Source organism: Triticum dicoccoides, chromosome 7A, assembly GCF_002162155.2.
Source record: "Triticum dicoccoides isolate Atlit2015 ecotype Zavitan chromosome 7A, WEW_v2.0, whole genome shotgun sequence".
NCBI classification, from domain to species: Eukaryota; Viridiplantae; Streptophyta; class Magnoliopsida; order Poales; family Poaceae; genus Triticum; species Triticum dicoccoides.
In genome coordinates, this window is record NC_041392.1 from 282,368,721 (window position 1) to 282,388,212 (window position 19,492).

The window sequence follows — 19,492 nt, forward strand, 5'->3', positions numbered from 1 at the left end:
CAGATCGAGGCCATCAGGGCTCGTGAGATCCTTGATGGTAGATTAGCAGAAGCCCGTGCGACGCTCTCCTCTTCCGTCTCATCTCCGGCGACGGTGGAGGTCACTCCGGCGCCCCTCCGGCGGCCGAGTGGCCTGCTTCCGTTGGCTGAGGCTGACCTCCATGGACGCACTTGCTCCCGGACCGCAGCTCTTCGTGCTCAAAGCGCATCCCGTGTCTTGGGGTCAAGCTGCCCCCCCCCCCCCGATGGAAGCTTAATGCGCACCCTCTTTTGGAACATCCACGGTTTCGGCCATGATGGCCACCGCCGCCAACTCATTGGGTACATGAGAGAGGAGCACATTGACATTGTCGCCATCCAAGAAACCATGTGCACAGAATTCTCCCTCCCTGAACTCGGTCGGCTTAGTTCCCACCTTTTTGCGTGGCATTGGCTCCCTTCTAGTGGGAGCACTGGCCACTCCAGTGGCACCCTATTAGGCGTCAAGGATGCCACCTTCGAGGTTGGAGGCATGGACCGGGGCCAGTTCTTTGTTAGTATGGAACTCTTCCAACGGGCCCTCAACTTCAAGTGGGAGGTTATTATCGTCTACGGCCCCGCTGGCCATAGTAGGTCTGCCCCCTTCCTCGACGAGATCCACCTGAAGGTTTCGGCCACTACTCTTCCGGTGGTGGTCGGGGGCGATTTTAACCTCCTCAGATTCGCGGAGGACAAGAGCAACTCGCACGTCAACTTTGCCCGCATGCAAATGTTTAATGACTGCAATGCCGACCTTGGTCTCCATGAGATAGATAGGGTAGGTGCCAGGTTTACCTGGACCAACCGCCAGGCTTCTCCGACCCAGTCCGTTCTGGACCGGGTCCTAGTCTCCTCGGAATGGTACCTCCGCTACTCCCTTGCCTCCCTCCGAGCAATCACTAGGATTGGCTCCGACCACGTCCCCCTCCTCCTTTCCTCCGTCGACGAGCGCCCCTCGATCCCCCCACAATTCCGGTATGAGACTTTCTGGCTGTCCCAGGCTGGCTTCGTGGAGGCTGTTGGCGCTTGTTGGGTCGAGGCTCGCGCCCACCCTCAGCCTCGTCCCCCCTCAGCCATTGACTCTTGGCAATTCTGTGCCAAGCGGGGCCGAAAATTTATGAAGGGGTGGGGAGCCAACCTGGGGCGTGACCTTCGCAAGCGGAAGAAGACCCTGTTGTCCGCCATGCGGGCCCTTGACCTGCGCGCTGACGCGGTTGGCCTCTCACCTGAGGAGTGGCTCACTAGGTACGACTTGGAGGACCAGCTCTCGGTCATTTACACCGACAAGGAGGCCTACTGGCGCTTGTGCAGTGCCCAGAAATGGGTTTTGAAAGGTGATGCGAACACGGCCTACTTCTAGGCCATAGCAAATGGTCGGCGTAGACGCAATACCATTCCTCTCCTTTGGGATGGTGATTCTCTGCTGTAGTCCCCCCGGGACATCAGGGCTCATGTCGATGGATTCTATAGGGCCCTTTTCTCTGCCCCCCCCTCGGGGAGGCTTATCTTTGGCCCGCAACTGCTGGTCCGGCCGCCAGCTTGTCTCCGATGAGGAGAACGCGGCCCTTACGGCCCCCTTCTCAGAGGGCGAGGTCTGGGATGCCATTCGCGACATGAATCCCACCTCGGCCCCGGGCCCGGATGGCCTCCCGGTGAAATTCTTCCAGACTTTTGGAATGTGATCAAACTGGAGATCATGGCCATTTTCGACGAGTTCTATGTTGGGTCCATCGATCTCGGGCGCCTCAACTATGGGATCATCTCGCTCATCCCGAAGGTTTCGGGCGCCTCCGACATCCGTCAGTTTCATCCAATCACGGTCATCAACGTGATGTTTCGGATTCTGGCAAAAGGGTACGCCAATAGGGTGACTCTCCTTGCTGACCAAATTACCCACCCCAACCAATTCGCCTTCATTCAAGGGCGGTATATCCTGGATGGGGTGCTAGCTCTTCATGAAATCCTCCATGAGGTGCGATCTAAACACCTCAAGGGGGTCTTCTTGAAGATTGCACTGTTAGTTGGCCCTTCCTTCGGGAAGTATTGCTCCGGAAGGGCTTTGACGACCGTTGGATCTCCAGGATAATGCATATGGTTTCTTGCAGTCGCACTACCGTGAACATCAATGGGGAGATCGGTCTTTACTTCCCCACCTTCTATGGGGTAAGGCAAGGCGACCCCTTCTCCCCTTTCCTATTCAACATGGTGGTGGACACGCTTGCCGCCATCCTGGATAAGGCTAAGGCTGCTGGCCATATTCATGGGATCACTCCCCACCTGGCTGGCGGCTCTAGGATCTCCCTCCTCCAGTATGCCAACAACACCATGATCATGGTCGAAGACTCGGAGTCGGATATCTCCAACCTTAAGTTCCTTCTCCTCTGCTTTCAACAAATGTCTGGCCTTAAGATAAACTTCGACAAGAGTGATGTGATGATGATGGGCTACTCTCCGGCTGAGTCCCTTGCCATTGCCAACCGACTTAACTGTCACCTCGGCTCCTTTCCCACGACCTACCTAGGAACGCCCATAAGCGACTCTCGGCTCACCGTCGCGGACTTGCGCCCGACTGTGACCAAGCTTCAAACGCGCATCGAGCCTTGGCAGGGTAGATGGTTGTAAAAGGCGGCTCGGACCATTCTCATTAACTCATCCCTCTCCAGTCTCCTCCTGTTCCTCATGAGCTTCTACAGCCTTCACGAGACTCTGCACCATGAGATCGCCAAAGTTCAGTCTCGCTTTTATTGGGCAGGCGACAACAATAAGCAGAAATACCATATGGTTAGCTGGCCTAACATCTGCAAGCCTAGGGATCAAGGAGGCCTTGGGATCATGTGCTCCAAGCGCATGAATATCGCCCTTCTACCCCGCTGGCTCTGGCGCATCTTGCAAGGCCATGGTGGCCTCTGGCTTGACATCATCCGGAACAAGTACCTGCGTGGTCAGCCACTTGCCTTTTGTCAGAGATCTGGTGGCTCGCAGTTCTGGCAGTCGGTCGTCAAGCTGCTCCCTGTCCTTCGCATCGGGACATCCATCTCGGTGGGGTCCGGATCGGCCACGTTTTTCTGGTTTGACAGATGGGCTGGAGATTCCCCCTTCGTTGTGCGCTTTCCCGACCTCTTCTCCATCGCAGTAGAACCCTTGATCTCTATTGAGAGGTCCCTTATTGGCCTAGGGCGCCTTGCTTTCCGGAGGCCTTTTGGCCCCCCGGAGTCCGCCGCTTGGCGTGAGTTACTGGACTGTGTTGCTCTCCACGAGCCTGTGGTGGACAGTGGCCCGGACCAGGTGAGATGGCGGCTCGAACCATCGGGCCAATTCTCCACCAAATCTCTGTACCAGGCAATCGCTCCCTCCTCCGCCCCTCCCCCCTTTCGACGGTGTGGTCCATCCGCCTGCCCCTGAAAATCTGGATCTTCATGTGGCAGTGGATTCGCGGTCGGCTCCCGTCTGGCGTCGAGGTTCGCAAGCGCAATGGTCCGGGCTCCGGCCTCTGCCCGCTTTGCGGCATCCCCGAAGACTCGAATCACATCTTCTTCTCCCGCGTGTCCGCGCAATTCGTGTGGAGCTGCTTCCGTGACGTGGTGGGTGGAACTTGGTATCACACCAACTTCGCCGACCTATATGACGAGCTCCAGTCCTCCCCCTTGACTTCTCGCCACATTAGGTGGCTTGAGATTGGAGTCATCGCTTGGACCCTATGGACGATCCGCAATAAGCTTGTGATCCAACGCGCTCCTCTTCGAATGGCTACTGACACTATCTTCAAATGATCTGGTTTCGTGCAGCTTTGACGGCCGCTTAGCCGCCCCCAGGACCGCGACGCCATCTCTGCCTTCATCGCCGACCTCCGCTCGATGGCCGTCCGCCTGTCTCCGCCGCCCCCGCCACCGCCGCCGGAACCCGACTAGTCGCTTATTTGGCTCTCCGGCTTTTTTTCTTTTTGTGTTTTGGGCTTGTTGAGTTGTGCCCTCAGCAAAACCTTCGTACTTGTCTGTGAGACCTGGGTGTGTGCGTCTGAACTAGTCCTTGTATGTGTGTTCTGTGACGGTTTGCTTTATTTATAAAGCGGGGCGAAAGTCTTTTTCGGTACACCTCACTATGACTAGACTTAAAACAGTGCTGCGAGGAGGAGCTTGTCCTTGGGGACGTGAAAGAAGTGGTGATGCATTGAAGATTCTAGATTCAGACCAGACACCAGTGACATGCATGCTACTGTACAGCGCAACCTTGGCTAGGAATAGCATTCATGGACCGGCGCCGGCATGGTCGTGATCACCAACATCATTGCCACATGCGCGCAGTTATCGCTTAACCGTCAAAACATAAGGTTAAAATAGCCGTCTTTGTTTTGCATACTTAATCCGTAATTACCTTTTGAATGTGCCTGCATGCATGACTGCACAGTACTACGTGCGTTTATCTCTTGCACCATATATAGATTATTTGAAATGACTTGCTGCCCAATACTAATACCGTCATACGTGTACAATTAAGGATATAACCGAATCGACCAGAGCGTGTCCAAGAAAAGGAAAAAAAGGGGGGGAAGAAGGTGTCCTTGAAATTAAATGGGATGTGCATGGAGTAATGGCTGGAGTGGCGTTGGGCCGTAGAACTCCGCTATATATATGACTGTGGGATTGGGTAGCACCAACACCTTTAAACGCAACGCCAAATATATCTTCCTTTGCTTCTTATACTTCTACTACTACCATCTCTTAGCATCTCGTTTCCTTCTGGTAGAGCGAAGCTACATGTCCATGTATGTGCGCGCCCATTCACCCGCCGTCTAGGACAAGCTAGCTAGCAGGCACCGCCGGCGTTGCTCGCGAAGCCAGCCGAGGTAGAACGAGAGGAGGAGGAGGAGGATGGAGCAGAGCTGGGAGGCCGAGCAGGCGCCGCCGGCGTCGGGGGTGAGCGCCAGGCCGCCGCCGCCGCTCACCCATGAGGACAACCGCGGCTTCCTCCAGATGCTCCGCGAGAAGAAGGAAAGGTGCGTATGCATATGATGCAGCGATCTGTACGTAGTACGTGTGTGCCTGGCTTCTCGATCATGCGGGCCGCATGCAGGATCGGCCGGTTTTGTCGGGCGATCAGTTCGAGCTGAGAGTTTCCCAGACGAAACCACAAATAAATGCAAGAGGAGATGCAATACGTAGGAGATTCTTCCGGCCGGCAGCATAATAAACTGACTGATTAATTAATGAGTGTAAGCTGCATGCTGCCCCGCAGGCTGGGGGTCGACGCCGCCAAGGTGGAGGTGCGCTTCGAGGAGCTCACCGTGGAGGCCGACGTGCGCGTGGGCCGCCGCGCGCTGCCCACGCTGCTCAACTGCGCCGTCAACGCCGCCCAGGTATATACGTATGTTGCATATAAATATCCTCATCCTCGTGCTGTTATTATTTGCAAAAGAAAAAAAGCGCTTGGACATACGTATAGTGGATGCATGCATGGGATATGCATTGCAGCCAAGGGAGATCTGGTGAGACACGTACAGGGGGTTGTGAGATCGTCAAGCGGTGCTTTTTTTTAGCCAACCAAGTGAGATCAAGCAGTGCTTGGATCAGCTAGCGGCACTTGTTTGTCTCTTCGCTGAGAAGAAACACCTGTTTTTTCTTTTCTTTTCTGAAAAATAAATACCAGTTTGTTAGTTAAGAAAATAGATAAGTTGCTATATACTCCCTCCGTCCAAAAATACTTGTCATCAAAATGGATCAAAGGGAATGTATCTAGATGTATTTTAGTTTTAGATACATCAATTTGTATCCATTTTGATGACAAGTATTTTCAGAGAGAGGGGAAACCCTCCATCCAGATCCAGCATCTGCATCTGGCAGTGAAGAAAAACGGCAGAAATGGAATGGAAATCATCCGGTGCTATGGAAACCATATAGTACCAAACGTTCATCCGGTGTTCACTACTCCAATAACGTCTTACTAACTCCGTCCTGATTTATTAGTTTCCATTATATTTTGTATCAAATTTTGACATTAAATTTAATTAACAAAATGTTAATGCATGTCATAAAAAATAATATAATTAAAAACTATGTTTAAATATGAATTCAACGATATAGTTTTCAGTGACATGTATTAATATTTTATTAATTAAATCTCTAGTCAAAATTTAACACAAAATATAAAGATGGCTTATAAACTAGGACGTACGAATGAACACTTGCAGGCTTGCAGCCGCAGTACCATGGTGTGGATAGCATTGGCAGCCGCAGTGCCATGGTAGATTTTTCTCTCCGATAGCCATTGGTAGCCGCTGCAGGTCTAGTACGCAGGTCTCGTACGATCAATGGTACGTGGCCGGCCAAGCCTCTTAATATGCAGGCACTTGACCGACGCGCACAAGTCAACTGGCGGTACTTAGGTCTTCAAAAAGCACATTTTGTGGAAGAAGAGGATGATGAAAAGAAAAAGAATTTTGCGGCAAATTTCTCAGATTTCTAATATTACTGTAAACTGCAAATTTGCTAGTTCTGCACCAAAAACCGATGGAATTTGCATGTTAAAATTTTTCAGTTTTTCAGCCTAATTTTGAAAAATTGTAAAAATGACTGGCAAATCTTTTCACAGCGCGCACCCACATGCCGATGTTTCATGCGTCCCAACTACCAACACCCATCTGCTTGGGCCCCACGTCTGGATGAAGTCATGAAAGTGCATCAAATGATGTTTAGCCTAGCCCTCTTCATTTCCCTGGGAAAGAACCATACCGCCTTATCATCAACAAAAAGAAAACTAGCACCTAGGATCGGAATCTAACGGTGAGAGAAAAGGGACACCAAATTCTCGCTCAAAATGGAATTCATGGCTCGAGTATTTTAGCTGGCTCATCCCGCTATCCCGTTGACATCATGAGACATACTCCTGTTTCCTTCGTCGACCCGCGGCTGAATTGATGGATAGGTAAGCCCGTCTACCGAAGAAAGAAACAGCATCCAAGTATCTCTCTCTCCAATAAGGCCATCGTTTTTTTAGTACTGCTTTGGTTTAGCCAAGTCTCTTTTTTTATTTTTGAAATTGGTTTAGCCAAGTCTTATTTAATCACAAGACAGAGTACTGGTTCAGTTTGTTGTAATACACTGATATATACACTAAACATGGCGTTATGTCCATCAAGAAAAAAAAACATGATCATATGTTTACACAGATACTATAGTTGCTAAAAGAAATGTTGGTACAAATAGGTTGGCCCCAACTAAGCCTACCATAAACAGAGCTACTCCCTCCGTCCCATACATACAGGGGAGCTACATGTATTACTTGGGGTGCCGCTGCCCCCCGGCCATTGCTAATTAGTGAAGGAAATTTCTTCGTGAAGGCTCAAATTTAGTAGAGTGCACTCATTTGGCCCCCTCAAAGTTGCATATTTTCTATTTGCCCCCCTGAGATCCTTCATTAGCTCCGTCATTGGTACCGTATCATAGTGTCAAAAAATATCTTACATTATGAGGGAGTAGTATATCGTTGGACTGTAGGCAGGGTCTTCTGGACAGCACAACCATCACAGCACAGATCTAGCCTGGGGAATTTTCCATTTTGGTACCTGGTCTTTACAATTTTCATGAGCGTAGCGTGGCCATTCCTGAGGTAGCATTCGGTGTAGAAGACGACAGCAGCTACGGCAACGGCTTTAATGCAGTCTTGTTCCTTTGCCATGACGAGGAAAGAAAAAAGGAAGAAACAGATCAAACGCTGGTCCCATACGTCTCTGTGATCACATCACATCACTCAAAGAAAGAAAAGAAAAAAGATACTAACTCCTAAGTGAGGCCAAAAACGTCAAAACTAATTGCCGTGTTGCTACAGCAGTACAGCTAAATATAAAAAAGATTACTCCTAAGTGAGGCAGTTGACTGAAGAGTTAACGCTACTGCCTTCCCTAGTTAACCAACTTTCTTAAGAACAACAATACGAAAATAGAACAGCATTGATCAACTAAGCATAATTAGAGTTGCGTTATTTTTAGTGGTTGGCGGATTCAAATATATATAAACAAATAAATATGGATTGTATCCCTTGGGGCCTTGGGGGTATGAATGTTGATTATGCACTGGCAGTAATCTACACATTTTTGTGGAAACTCTGAAAAGTGTTCTGTCACTAACTACCTCGAGCAGTTTAGCCAAGATTCGTTTTGACAGCATCTGATAGCCTAAGCAGATTTTTACCTTGCTAGTTGATTTCTCATGAGATGAACAGCACGCGCCAGCATTTCCTACACAGTAGAGCGAGCCTGAGAACGCCCCTAACACAGCCAAAGTAATCCACGATTACCTGCACAGAAGGTTGGAAACTGTAACGCCAAACGACAAGCAGGTAGATTTCTTTGCAAGTCACAACACCCCATAGAAAGGAAAACGACCAGGTATGCCTGACAACAGATAGAGAAAATAAAGAGTGCACCAATAGTCCTTGGGGCTAGCAAGTTGATAGTGTACATCAACCTAGTATAATTTGACCAAAACAATCTAACAACGAATGGAGATCAAAGCACATCTCCAGCCCCTGCATCCAAAGCGACAGTGCATGTTTTCATGCAGTTTAACATCTCTATAGTATCACATATGTATGTTTAAATCCAGAAGTTCCATTTAATATGGATACTGTTCGGCAAGTCACATTTGAAATCATAGTTCTAAAATTGTTTGTTGTGCAGGAATTGGCAACATCTTCACACATGTGTACCACAAGGAAAAAACCTATCAAAATTATAAATGGAGCAAGCGGGACAATTCGTCCATCACGGTAAGCAGCTCTACTTTTTACTAAATCGATAATGGTTGATACTGTTTATCTCAGAGTAAGTGTTCCACTGAAAAACATGTAACGCTCCATATCAGGAGTTCATCATTCATTAATTTATTATTCACCTAACATGCTGAATCTTTGTGATCCCGTTACATAATCAGGATGACACTTCTTCTAGGAGCACCTGGTTCTGGGAAAACTACTTTTTTAAAAGCATTGGCAGGAAAGTTGGATTCTTCTTTGAAGGTACACTGAGTTATCTACTTGCCACCGAAACCACTTACTAACAAGACAATCATTGATTAACCAGCATTGTTTTTTTCTTGATATCACATCTCTTAATAGCTCAAAGGAAAGGTCATGTACAATGGAGAAGAAGTGAATTCCTCAACACCTCAATACCTGCATGCCTACATTAGCCAGTATGATCTTCATCATGCTGAGATGACCGTCAGAGAGACGATTGATTTCTCTTCCAAGATGTTGGGAACCAATAATGAATTTGGTGAGACACCCTCTTGGGTATGGGGATATAGCTTTAGTTCCCGTGTATATGAATGAGCTAATTTATAACCAAACCCAGACACTGAAAATTAAGAAGCACTCCTTTCAAGGTTTTTTTCCCTTTGCATGACATAAAGACTAATGCAAAATTCCTGTTTGAAATGGTCGCCTTAGAGATGCTGGGAGAAGCAATAAGAAGGAAAAAGGGTGTCATCAACAAAGTGGACCAAGATCTTGACTCGTTTATTAAGGTTACTAAGTTTATTTTCCGCCAATTTTGGTAAAACTGGAATCCAGTTCCCCCAATTGCTTAAATCTGTTTTCTGCAGGCTACCACCTTCGGAGAAGGAAGCAACCTTACAACAAACTATATTATCAAGGTAAATTCGTAACTTTTCAATTTATACATTTGTCTTCATAACATAATCACAAACTTTGTGCAAATGCAGATACTTGGTTTGTCCGAGTGTGCAGATACCCTAGTGGGGGATGAGATGAGAAGAGGCATATCAGGAGGACAAAAAAAGAGAGCCACGATTGGTAAGGATTCTATAGTGTTTACTATGTATCTTGTTCCTCTTATCACCCTCTGTTCCCACTTTATAGAGTGCATTTTCTAATGCGACCTTATTTCATAATAAAAGAAAGGGTTTATGTTATAGTCCTTGGCCCAATAAAAAATTTATCACCTCAACAACTTATATTTTGTACAGTATTGCTTGATGAAACAAAGATCCTAGTTAAACCCACAATGAAAAGATTGTAAAGTAACAAAATGTCAAAATGACACCATAATTTCTTGACATGTTCGATTAAATGGACTATGAAAACAGTATGCGTTTACTTTTGTAGTGAGCCGGTCACGATATTACAGAATGCTCTCTTCCTGCTGAACTCTCTATTGTTCTCCAGAAAAAATAATTTGAGGATGATATTTATTCTACTGAATAAGGGCAACTCTGAATATGTCAGATGTAACTAAAAATTACGTAGATTGCTGGAAGGTACCCACACTGCAATGTGCTGCATTTATAATATATATTTTCCATGGCCTATTCTGCTTACGAATATGTCAGATGTAACTAGAAATTAAGTAGATTGCTGGAAGGTACCCACACTGCAATGTGCTGCATTTATAATATATATTTTCCATAGCCTATTCTGCTTACGAATATGCCAGTTATACAGACGATGGTGCCAGTACCAAAGTTAACAACTATAAATATTGACGATGTAATCAACAGTGGTTTTCTTTTATCAATTTGTCATTGTTGCTATATTTTTAAGATGAATTCACTAATGCAGGAGAGATGCTAGTTGGTCTAGCAAGATGCTTCTTTATGGATGACATATCAACAGGTCTAGATAGCTCCACCACATACGAGATCGTAAAGTTTCTCCAACAAATGGCTCATCTGATGGATCTCACTGTGGTTATTTCCTTGCTTCAACCACCTCCTGAGACGTTGGAATTATTTGACGACATAATCCTTTTATGCGAGGGGCAAATTGTATATCATGGTCCTCGAGAAAATGCTACTGGTTTCTTTGAAATTATGGGATTCAAATGCCCCAGCAGGAAGAATGTAGCTGATTTCCTTCAAGAGGTACTAGATTATAAACTCTAATAAGAGGGAACTACTGAATAAATCTATATTGCTAACTTAAGGGCAACCAGTCAATAAATATCAGAAAGTAACAATGTAGCATGCAGTACATGAGTTGCAATTCCATCCACAAAATTCACTATTATGTTATATGTACTTGTTCGTGCATAATAATGCAAGTAACTGACAGCAACTTTTCTTCATTTGACCAGGTAACCTCGAAGATGGATCAAAAGCAATACTGGATTGGTGATGAAAATAAGTATCAATACCGGTCAATCGAAAAATTTGCAGAATCTTTTCGTTCATCCTATCTCCCACAACCTGCGAAAGACGATCTCTGCAAGACAAACAATACAGGAAAGAGAAAGGAGATTATAACAAGTGCAACTCGCAGGATCTCTAGATGGAATATTTTCAAGGCATGCTTTTCAAGGGAAGTATTGCTTCTTAAAAGAAACTCCCCACTTCATATATTTAAGACTGTACAGATAACTGTTATGGCTTTGGTGATCTCAACGGTTTTCCTTCGAACAAATATGAACCATAAAACTGTACTCGATGCCAATAAGTACATGGGATCACTCTTTATGGCTGTTGTGATAGTAAACTTCAATGGCATGACTGAAATTGGAATGACAATAAAGCGACTCCCCACTTTCTACAAGCAAAGAGAGTTACTAGCATTGCCAGGATGGGCACTTCTTTCTTCGGTATTCCTTATCAGCCTCCCAATGTCACTTCTAGAGACAGGTCTGTGGACCAGCTTAACCTACTATGTGATTGGCTACGCACCTTCCTTTCTCAGGTACCCCTCCTAGTCAATTCAATATCTAATGAGCAAAATATTTGAATAAGCTGGAATAACAGAACGAGTTACCTTGCTTCTTGCAGATTCATCCAGCAGTTTTTGGTACTTTTTGCCATGCATCAAATGTCAATGGGCCTCTATCGTTTCTTAGCGGCAATAGGAAGGACGCAAGTAATGGCCAACATGCTAGGCACTGCAGCTCTCATAGCAATCTACATATTTGGAGGCTTTGTCATATCAAAAGGTTAGATGTTTTAGCTCAGAATAACGTAAGATGTATGAGTACTTGTGCAACGAAGATGCTTAACAGTTTTGTACATTGAAACAGATAACCTCCAACCATGGTTGCAGTGGGGATACTGGACATCCCCATTCACCTATGCACAGAATGCTGTTGCCCTAAATGAGTTCCTTGATGAAAGATGGGCTATTGTAAGCAATTGTTTCAACTAACATTCTTGATCCAATGTACATAACCCGTGCAATTAGTTATGACCTGATGATGATTTTTCATGCTGACAGGAATTTTACTATGCAAATGCTAAAACAGTTGGTGAAGCTATCCTCAAGATCAGGGGGTTGCTCACAGAGTGGCATTGGTACTGGATTTGTGTCGGCATTTTATTTGGATTCTCGCTGGTCCTCAACATCCTCACTATATTTGCACTAGAGTTCATGAACTGTATGTATACCAAAGCTATCAAAATCCTCATAAGTATTGAAACATAAATGCAAACAAAATCATCATATTTGTTCATAATTTGTAGCTCCACACAAGCATCAAGTTAATATCGATTCCACGAAGACAAAAACGGAGTGTAAGAAACAAAAAGTTGGAACTCGCAATGCATCAACTGGTCAAGTTGCCCTCCCGTTTCAGCCTCTTTCCCTTGTATTTGATCATATCAACTATTTTGTTGACATGCCTAAGGTAACATCTTGAGCACATAGTGCCTTACTGAATACTTGCATCCATTTCATTTCCAGTCACGTTTGACCAAACGTATGCATATCTTCCACCAGGAAATGATTAAGTATGGAGTAACAGAGAAAAAGCTTCAACTGCTGCAAGATGTCAGCGGTGTTTTCAGGCCAGGGGTGTTAACAGCTCTGATGGGGATCACTGGTGCTGGAAAGACAACATTGCTCGACATTTTGGCTGGAAGAAAAACTGGAGGATATATTGAAGGTACTATTAGGATAGCAGGATACCCAAAGAAGCAGGACACATTCTCAAGGATCTCGGGCTACTGTGAACAGAGTGACATTCACTCCCCTAACCTCACTGTGCATGAGTCACTACAGTTCTCAGCATGGCTTCGACTTCCTTCGAACGTTAACTCTCGCCAAAGAGATGTATAAGCATTGACCTTTTGCAATCTTTATCATCTTTGAAGCTAATATATAACAATAGATCTAACAAGATTTCCCTACAAACATGTTTCAGATGTTTATAGATGAAGTAATGGACCTAGTTGAATTGACTGGACTGAAGAATGCCATGGTGGGAATAGCAGGAGCAACTGGCCTGTCAGCTGAGCAGCGAAAAAGGCTAACAATAGCAGTGGAGCTGGTAGCTAGTCCTTCCATTATATTCATGGACGAGCCAACCACTGGCTTGGATGCCCGTGCTGCAGCAATTGTGATGAGAACAGTAAGAAAGACAGTAGACACTGGACGAACTGTAGTCTGCACAATTCATCAACCAAGCATTGGGATATTTGAATCTTTTGATGAGGTAAGATTAAATATAAATTTTAAATATATCAAAAGAAAAGCATGGTCATGTGGTGTCAAGACCAAGAGACCGAAAAGAGTATTGAACTACTCATTACACAAAAGCAAACCAGCATAATTTTTTCATAAATAAAGCATCAAATACAAATAGCCCTTACACCCTGGGTTCCCTTCTGTTAATAGCTCACAAATAGTTACTAATGATAATCAATTAGCCTTTTATATGATTATGTATAAGTACTACAGAATTACCTTTCTAAACTTGAGTTCAATTTGACTAAATGCAGCTTTTGCTTATGAAAAGAGGTGGTCAAATCATATACAGTGGTTCATTAGGTCCGCTATCTAGCAACATGATCAAGTATTTCGAGGTAAGATTGTCTGATATTCAACATCTATACACAAGATGGAGACGAAAATACTAAAATTTCTTTGTCACAGGCTATACCTGGTGTTCCTAGAATAAAAGAGGGACAAAACCCAGCAGCATGGGTGTTGGATATAAGTTCACACATAACAGAATATGTGACTGGAGTGGACTATGCAGAAATTTACCGGAGCTCCTCCCTGTACAGGTAAGCCAGATAATCATAAAGCTACAGAAATTGTACTGTTAAACTGGTTTGAGCAATAGGGGAAAAGATAAAACAAAATGAATATGTACCTTGTTTCTGCAGGGAGAACATGCTTCTAATTGAAGAGCTGGGCCAACCAGCGCCAAACACCGTGGATCTACATTTTCCCCCAGGATATTGGCAGAACTTTAGGGCGCAGTGCATGGCTTGCCTGTGGAAACAAAGATGTGCATACTGGAAAAACTCAGAACACAATGTTGTTCGGTTCCTAAACACGTTTGCTGTATCAATTATGTTTGGAATTGTATTCTGGAAAATTGGCTCAACCATGTAAGCAGGAATGACGACAAGCGAGATAATTTTCTTTCATGCAAGCTTATCATGCCTCAATTAGCTCATAACTTTGTATTCCTATGCAACAGAAAACGGGAGCAAGATGTATTCAACATACTAGGGGTTGTATATGGATCAGCACTGTTTCTGGGCTTCATGAATTGCAGCATCTTACAGCCAGTTGTGGCAATGGAGAGAGTTGTTCTTTACCGAGAAAAGGCAGCAGGCATGTACTGTACCTTGGCCTATGCCATAGCTCAGGTAATACTACTTTATCATTCTCTTCAAAAGTAAAACAAATAATCTGGACCTAAAATGATTGGCATATGTTTTCTAAACTCCGATGCTGGATTTCTGTTTGCAGATGGCAATTGAATTGCCTTACATGCTTGTCCAAGTGCTCATCTTCGCATCAATCGTATACCCAATGATTGGGTTCGAGATGACAGCCGTCAAGTTCTTTTGGTTTGTTCTTTACATGGTGCTAAGCTTCATGTACTACACACTCTACGGGATGATGACAGTCGCATTAACACCTAACCTTGAGATAGCTGCCGGATTGTCCTTCCTTATCTTCATCTTTTGGAACGTCTTCTCCGGCTTCATCATTGGGAGAGAGGTACTAGTCTCACTCTGTCAATTAACCCCCTAACCTTTTCACTTTAATGAGAACGCTAACTAGAGAGAACATAGTCAAATTGGGCATCATTTAATTCCTATATAAACCAACCATATGTTGCACATTTAATCCAGATTTGGACTTTTCCTGAAAGATAACAATCAATAATAATTAAAAAAAGAGGATAGGTGTGCATGCCTAACCTAATGAACAACAACAATGTGGCAATGTGGATGCAGCTGATCCCGATATGGTGGAGGTGGGTGTACTGGGCTAACCCAGCAGCATGGACAGTGTACGGGCTCATGTTCTCACAGCTGGGCGACCGGACAGAACTGATCCGTGTGCCGGGGCAACCGGACCAGACGGTGCGTGAGTTCCTCGAGGGCTACCTTGGCCTCGAGAACCGCTACTTCAACCTTGTCACATGCCTGCACCTGGCCATCATCGCCCTGTTCGCCTTCCTCTTCTTCATCTTCATCAAGCACCTAAAGTTCCAGCGGAGGTAGCATGGACAGACTGAACTACGAACTGCAAATACACTAATCGGTACATCACTTATAATTGTATAAAGGTAAGAGAAGAGAAACACCCAATCATAAATAAGCACAAGACCACAAGGACTTTGCTGCTGCAAGATGAGGTGTGTAAATAACCACATGATTTGTGTGAGAATTTGTATATGTACTACTAGTGCAGCCTTACAGGATTGTTGTTATAGCCATGTTGATGAACAGATCAAATTGCAAAATGTACATGTGAGTAGAATGTGTAAAAGCGTATCAAAAGGTTTATTCTGAGTGGCAGGCATATCATCTTGCAATGCAAATGGCAATGGTAATGCAGCATATCAAATGCTTAACGAATTGTGATATTTGGCTTCCATCATTGCCCAGTTTGGATGGAACTCAGCGATCTAATGACAGGATTGTTTTTAGGGGATTTGTGTATGTAACAAGAACAAGAACATAGACGTTCAGCAGGAACTAAGACCACGACGAAGCCCCCGTTGTAAGTCAGCAACGGCATGCCCTCCGCTTCGTGTATGACCTAGCGTCGGTGTCCTGGTTGCCGCCGCCGCGCGCCGGCACGCGGCTGCTGCTGCCGCGGCTGCTCGAACTCGGTGGAGAGGAGAGGAACCTGCACTAAAGACGTGAGAAATTGAACCCTAATTTGAACAGAAATGCGAGATGCGTGGCAGATTATTACCTCCGGAAGCTTGGATTGGATGGAAGAGGGGAAACTTTTCCGTGGGATTTTCTGGGAAGAGGCGGGACTGGGAGCGGCACCGCATGGATACAGGCTCTCGATAACTCTGCAATATTCGCAAAAAAAGCTTGCAAGTGTAGGCTCTCTGCAATGTTCGCAAAAAAGCCTGGGTCTAAAAAATACACATAGGTTCAGCAGATCCTGTTGAGTATCGTTGTTATTTAAGAAACGTAGGATATCATAGGATTTGTACTTCAAGATAACATTATATATATATATATATATATATATATATATATATATATATGTGTGTGTGTGTGTGTGTGTATGCACGAGGCTCAAGCAATAAAAAAACAATTTCATCAATATAACTCTCTCTTTTTCAACATGATATCTATCGCAACTCGATTCTAGACCCTTGCCACCGCCGCTTCCGCACCCATACGTCGTCCCTGGGGCGGTCGGTCTCCATGACCGTCGCTGGGGGCCGCGTCGCCCGTACCTAGAGTTCATCCGCCGGTCGTGTTGACCGGCTGCCTTAGAGAGTCTTTTCCCCGAGCATTGCTCTAGTGTTTTCTCTCTCCCGCCGGTCATCTTGATCGCGCGGTTTCTTTTTGGTTTTCCGATCTATTCTTGATCGGTTTGCGTCGCCCACCGCCGCCGTCGACCCCGAGCGCCTCTATTCCGACCCCGGCGCGACCAGCCGGCCTCTCCTCCGACCCGGTGGCCGCGCGCGCCGAGGCGGCCCATCAGGGCCAGCCGTCGTCCGTGCGTCGGTCCGCCGTCGCCCTGCGCCGACCGTCATCGCCCTGCTTCGATCGAGACACCTGCATCGCCCCGACCCGGCGGCCTCGCACCATGCGATGGCTAATCATAACCGTCGCTCGCACGCCGGCCCGCCCATCGATCCACATCACCCCGCCTCCGCCGCGTCTGCACGGCGGCCCGGCGGTCTACCTCGCCGGCCTCGTCCACGGTTGCGTCGGGATGGCTGTGTCAGGCTCGTCGGCTGCCTCAACTCGGGCGTTGCTGCTCCGTTGGTCGCTCGGGTCTCGCTGCCCGGGCGCCGGCGTTGCTTTGGCAGCCCGGGTACCGGTGCTGACAAGCTCGTCCGCACGACGTCCCACGTCGTCCGTCGTCGCCGGCTTCATCTCGGACTCCACCGCCACCACGCCTCCACCAACCGGCGTCCCCGATCTCGCGCGCGATCGGCTTGATCACCTGCTCGCCGCTGCTATCCGCCTCATCTTCGTCGCGCGACCGACCTGACCCGTCGGTTACGCGCGCCTCCGCAGGTCCCATGAAGATCGTCCCTGAGTTCAGCGTGCCTCTCCACCAATCGAGCATCGGGCTGCCACTGCGTCGCCCCATCGGGCCGCGGCGCCGTTGCCTCGTGGTTCTCCTCCCGGCTGCATTGACTTGTCCGTCGCCGCTGCGTCGCCCCTTCGGGCCGTAGTGTCGAGATACGCGGTCCCTGCCGCCGCCCCGAGGTCGTCCCCACGGTTGCACCGACTCGCGAACCACCATTGTGTCGCCCCTTCGGGCCGCAGCGTCGTGGCCCACGGTCCCCGTCGCCCCGACCCGCCTGCCGCCGCTGCGTCGCCCCCCGGGCCGTAGCGTCGCGGTCCGCTCCGCCGTCACAGCGCGTCGACCTCCCGTGGTATGCCCCATGCCGTCTTCCTTGGCGCGGGAACGCCACCGTCTGCGCTGGTCTTCGTCACGCTGTCAGGGTTTCTCGCCTACTTCGAGCACCGTCGCCGCACTCCTAACCTCGCCGCCGCCGCCACTCTTCTTTGGTCGCCGCTGCCGCTACCTTCGTAGCCGCCGCCGCCCGTCCACCCCTTGGCCTTCGTCCAAGCACCAGCCCGTCGCCAGCGTCGCCGTCATCTACTCCGACCACTTCGTCTACTCCGACCACCGTTGGTGACATCGGCCCCGCTCCGATGGACGCCGCAATCGTCGCCGAGTTCTTCTCTGTTGGTCCCTCCGACTTATGTTTCTTAAAGTTTGAGGTTGCAATGCTTATGTGAAAAAGTTTCAACCTGATAAGCTCAAACTCAAATCGGAGAAGTGCGTCTTCATAGGATACCCAAAAGAAAATGTTGGGTACACCTTCTATCATAGATCTGAAGGCAAGATATTCATTGCTGAGAATGGATCCTTTCTAGAGAAGGAGTTTCTCTCGAAAGAAGTGAGTGGGAGGAAAGTAGAACTTGATAAGGTAATTGTACCTTCTCCCGAATTGGAAAGTAGTGAAGGAAATATGCCCTAGAGGTAATAATAAAGTTATTATTTATTTCCTTGTATCATGGTAAATGTTTATTATTCATGCTAGAATTGTATTAACCGGAAACATAATACATGTGTGAATACATAGACAAACAGAGTGTCACTAGTATGCCTCTACTTGACTAGCTCGTTGATCAAAGATGGTTATGTTTCCTAACCATAGACATGAGTTGTTATTTGCTTAACGGGATCACATCATTAGGAGAATGATGTGATTGACTTGACCCATTCCATTAGCTTAGCACTTGATCGTTTAGTTTGTTGCTATTGCTTTCTTCATAACTTATATATGTTCCTATGACTATGAGATTATGCAACTCCCGTTTACCGGAGGATCACTTTGTGTGCTACCAAACGTCACAATGTAACTGGGTATTATAAAGGTGTTCTACAGGTGTCTCCGAAGGTATTTGTTGGGTTGGCGTATTTCGAGATTAGGATTTGTCACTCCGATTGTCGGAGAGGTATCTCTGGGCCCTCTCGGTAATGCACATCACTCAAGCCTTGCAAGCATTGCAACTAATAAGTTAGTTGTGGGATGATGTATTACGGAACGAGTAAAGAGACTTGTCGGTAACGAGATTGAACTAGGTATTGAGATACCGACGATCAAATCTCGGGCAAGTAACATACCGATGACAAAGGGAACAACGTATATTGTTATGCGGTCTGACCGATAAAGATCTTCGTAGAATATGTAGGAGCCAATATGAGCATCCAGGTTCCGCTATTGGTTATTGACCGGAGACGTGTCTCGGTCATGTCTACATAGTTCTCGAACCCGTAGGGTCCGCACGCTTAAAGTTCGGTGACGATCGTAATTAGGGTTTTTGTGTTTTGATGTACTGAAGGTTGTTCGGTGTCCCGGATGTGATCACGGACATGACGAGGAGTCTCAAAATGGTCGAGACATAAATATTGATATATTGGAAGCCTATATTTGGATATCGGAAACGTTCCGGGTGAAATCGGGATTTTACCGGAGTACCAGGGGGTTACCGGACCCCCCCCCGGGGGGGGGGGTTATT

At 46.8% G+C, this 19,492-nt stretch overlaps 1 protein-coding gene and 1 long non-coding RNA gene across 8 annotated transcripts; one reads left to right on the plus strand and one right to left on the minus strand.

The window, feature by feature from the left end:
• Window positions 1–4,666: 4,666 nt before the first annotated feature.
• Window positions 4,667–15,512, plus strand: LOC119332586 (ABC transporter G family member 45-like). Its single transcript, XM_037605760.1, has 22 exons — window positions 4,667–5,010; window positions 5,250–5,370; window positions 8,689–8,777; window positions 8,942–9,026; window positions 9,126–9,285; window positions 9,459–9,535; window positions 9,614–9,664; window positions 9,734–9,824; window positions 10,590–10,891; window positions 11,104–11,699; window positions 11,786–11,946; window positions 12,031–12,134; window positions 12,225–12,384; window positions 12,470–12,633; window positions 12,726–13,058; window positions 13,150–13,440; window positions 13,727–13,810; window positions 13,881–14,014; window positions 14,117–14,344; window positions 14,437–14,608; window positions 14,712–14,966; window positions 15,206–15,512. The coding sequence occupies exons 1-22, from the start codon at window positions 4,886–4,888 to the stop codon at window positions 15,473–15,475; spliced, it is 4,053 nt and encodes a 1,350-aa protein (XP_037461657.1). The 5' UTR covers window positions 4,667–4,885; the 3' UTR covers window positions 15,476–15,512.
• Window positions 7,093–15,311, minus strand: LOC119332587. Of its 7 annotated transcripts, none has more exons than XR_005161028.1 (8): window positions 15,170–15,311; window positions 14,889–15,063; window positions 14,104–14,225; window positions 13,888–14,006; window positions 11,772–13,333; window positions 11,164–11,231; window positions 8,201–8,306; window positions 7,093–7,679 (listed from the first exon to the last, which is right to left on the minus strand). It is a non-coding gene; the product is annotated as an uncharacterized LOC119332587 (long non-coding RNA). The 7 variants fall into 7 exon arrangements; XR_005161027.1 differs by having other exon boundaries at window positions 14,889–15,025; window positions 15,170–15,306; XR_005161030.1 differs by having other exon boundaries at window positions 14,889–14,980; window positions 15,170–15,302.
• Window positions 15,513–19,492: the final 3,980 nt, after the last annotated feature.